Source organism: Etheostoma cragini, chromosome 6 (assembly GCF_013103735.1).
Source record: "Etheostoma cragini isolate CJK2018 chromosome 6, CSU_Ecrag_1.0, whole genome shotgun sequence".
NCBI lineage: Eukaryota > Metazoa > Chordata > Actinopteri > Perciformes > Percidae > Etheostoma > Etheostoma cragini.
Genome location: NC_048412.1, coordinates 27,875,705 through 27,878,813, shown reverse-complemented (window position 1 = coordinate 27,878,813; position 3,109 = coordinate 27,875,705). Strand labels below are relative to the sequence as shown.

At 39.1% G+C, this 3,109-nt stretch overlaps 1 protein-coding gene across 4 annotated transcripts in view; it reads right to left on the bottom strand.

The window, feature by feature from the left end:
- Window positions 1–1,651: 1,651 nt before the first annotated feature.
- Window positions 1,652–3,109, bottom strand: part of LOC117945921 (GTPase IMAP family member 8-like) — an 8,040-nt gene continuing 6,582 nt past the window's right edge. For all 4 annotated transcript variants that reach the window (XM_034873659.1, XM_034873661.1, XM_034873660.1 and 1 more), the window contains exon 3: window positions 1,652–2,509. In XM_034873659.1, coding sequence (XP_034729550.1) covers window positions 1,668–2,509 — 842 coding nt within the window. In that variant the 3' untranslated portion in view covers window positions 1,652–1,667. The remainder of the gene's footprint in view (window positions 2,510–3,109) is intronic.

Here is a 3,109-nt window from a genome sequence, read left to right as displayed (position 1 = left end):
TTGTCACTCTGCATACGTCCATAAATAACACTTTTCAAAATAAAAGCAGGACAGTTGTATTGCACGCACGACATAGATTATCTTTGTAATTTATGTTTGGCCTCACGCCGGCCGGACAGGGCACACAGGGCCGTAAGATGCCCAGCTCTGATGTATACTATAATATGAATTAGTCTAATGAAATACTTTATTACCTTGGAAACGAGCAATTTAATAAAAGCAGCTAAACAACAAGTTTAGATACGTTTCTGTTTATTGGTTTAATAAAATCAATTAAATACAAACTGAACAGATTTATAGAATATCAGAATCATGTTGAAATAATGACATCAGAATACAAAGTCAAACAACTTCAGAAATCATGTTTCAGAATTATTGATCAGAAACTTCAACATGTCGTCTACACTGTTAAAACTGTTACTTAGCTATAACTTTTTACAGTCAATAAGAGAACATGTGGCAGATTTCATAAATTCAATCATAGACGTTCAGAAAATTCTGTGATACAATAAATGATTGTTTATAGACATTAAAAACATTATGATAATGAATATGTTGATTATATTTTTCAGTAGAAGCTTACAATCAAGAATCAATACCTTTTAAATATTCAAACTTCTATAACTAAGTGATGAAAACTAATGTGTGATATGATTATTAGAACAGTAAGTTATAAATGATAAACTATCTTGCATGGAGCCCCAGTCCGAGGGAGAGTAGCAGTCATGTTAAGCTTCTTCCAATTTCTAATGATTGCTCCAACAGTGGACCTTTTTCACCAAGCTGCTTGGACATGTCCCCGTAGTCCTGTCCAGTCTTGTGGAGGTCTCTAGTGTCTTTGGACAGCTCTTTGGTCTTGGCCATGTTAGTAGTTGGATTCTTTCTGATTGTATGGGGTGGACAGGTTTCTTTATGCAGCTAACAACCTCAAACAGGTGCATCTAATTTAGGATAATAAATGGAGTGGGGGGGGGGGGGGGGGGGGGGGGGGGGGGGGGGGGGGGGGGCATTTTGAAGGCTGACTAACAGGTCTTTGAGGAACAGAATTCTAGCTGATAGACAGGTGTCCCTCCATGATTTCTAAGTGGGAGAACTTGCAAAATATCAGGGTGTTAAATACTTATTTTCCTCACTGTATAAAAGATAAGCTAATGTGCAATATGATTATAACAGAAACAGAAACACCCTCAGAACAAATCAGACTGTCATCTGGAGAAGACACAATAATATTACAGGTAACAGACACTATTAACAGAATAATGTATTACAAAATACAGAAACCAAATCTCATCAAAATGAAGTGAATTGTTGTACCACTTCCATTCTCCACAAGCTGTTCATTAGCAAACTATATATAAACAATAGTGGGTTGGGCAAGCTATAGTGGGCGGGAAAAAGTAGAACGAAAGTTCAAAGAGATGTTGCCATAGAGATGACATTCCATCTCATCTCATTGGTGGGATCTGGTAGCTTCCAGAACGCTGCAGACCGACGCGCTGCAACACGTTAACTCGTCTTGTCGCAAATCTACGGAAGAGGATTTTATTCTCTGAATTCTGAGTTTAATCTCAGAATTCTGAGAACAAACTCAGAATTTTGACTTTAAATTCTGAATAAACTCAGTAAAGAGTAATTAATGGTCTTAAAAAAATTATTTGGTCTGTCTATTATTGTGGTCCTCCTACTGCTCCCACTGCTGCTTCCAATACTTTTGGTCCAGTTTCTTCGACTGTCACTGCTGCTTTTGCTTTTATAGCTGCTACTACTTCTTCTCCTATTGCTCTTCCTAGTGCTGTTACAGCCAAGTTTATACAGTCTTCGTTTTGAGTCCCTATGAGATTCATAAATCCAATCAAATCTAATTCTGACAGTACTGCATCACCTGACATGTCCCTTCTTTCCTTTGGGAATGTCTGAGCCATCTCATCGGTGTAGTGCTGTCCATTATTATCTGAGACTATGCCATCTACTTTACTCAGGAAGTCTCTGACCTGCTCTCTGCTTCTTTTGGCTTTGTTGTCAAACACACAGAATCTCCCCCCACACATGGAGACCAGGGCAGACACGTGTTGGTTGGACCGGATCAAACCATCAATGGACTGACCTTCTTGTAGCTTGTCTCCTTGAGTTAAAAGCACCATGGAGTACTTAGGAACATCTCCTCCTAACAGTTGTTCCAGCAGCTTGAACAGTTTGATGTGTGTTTCTGTGATTCTATCTATTCTGACCACAATAACGAAGGCATGTGGTCCTGGACTGGCCTCTCTTATCCACTTCATGATCCCCTCATACAGCTGATTACCAGTCGGATCAGTGATACCAGGAGTATCGACCACTGTGATCTTACGACCCCCCACTGTGGCTGACCCGGAGACAGTCTCAGCACGGACTGAATTAAACCCATCGCTTAATTTAAACTGATCTGATCCTAAGATGGTGTTCCCAGAGGAACTTTTCCCAGCTCCAGGAAGACCGATCAGCACCACCCTCCGCTTGTTGGAATCATCAGCTGGATGACACAAAGCAAATAAAAACAGAATTAATATTTTTTTATGTTATAATTACTGTTGCCAAACTGTGATAACTTAATCGGTTACCAGACTCCTGGTATAAGACATGTTAGAGGACTTTTCAACCTGAGACGGTCTAGTGAACATAATAATAATAATACATTTATTTATAGAGCGCTTTCTATCGAAGTGCTTTACAGCAAGAATACACTTTAAATGCAAACAGTACAAAAATTTAAAATCGAGACAGTAAAAAATAAATAACACTAAACAAATACATCAAAGATAAATTAACAATTAGGACTCATACGCAGCAGTGAATAAGTAAGTCTTAAACTTTGATTTAAAAACCCCAATTGAACATGCCAGTCTGATATCTACTGGAAGACTGGTCCATAATGTTGGCGCACAAAACGAGAAGGCTCGCTCACCAACCGTTTTCTTTCTGACCTTTGGTCCATTCAGCAATCCTGACCCGTGGGAGCGCAGCAACCGAGAAGACACATAACAGTTTAACAGACCAGACAGATATACTGGTGCAAGGCCATTCACTATTTTGTAAGTTAAAAGTAAGACCTTAAAATCTGCTCTAACCTGGA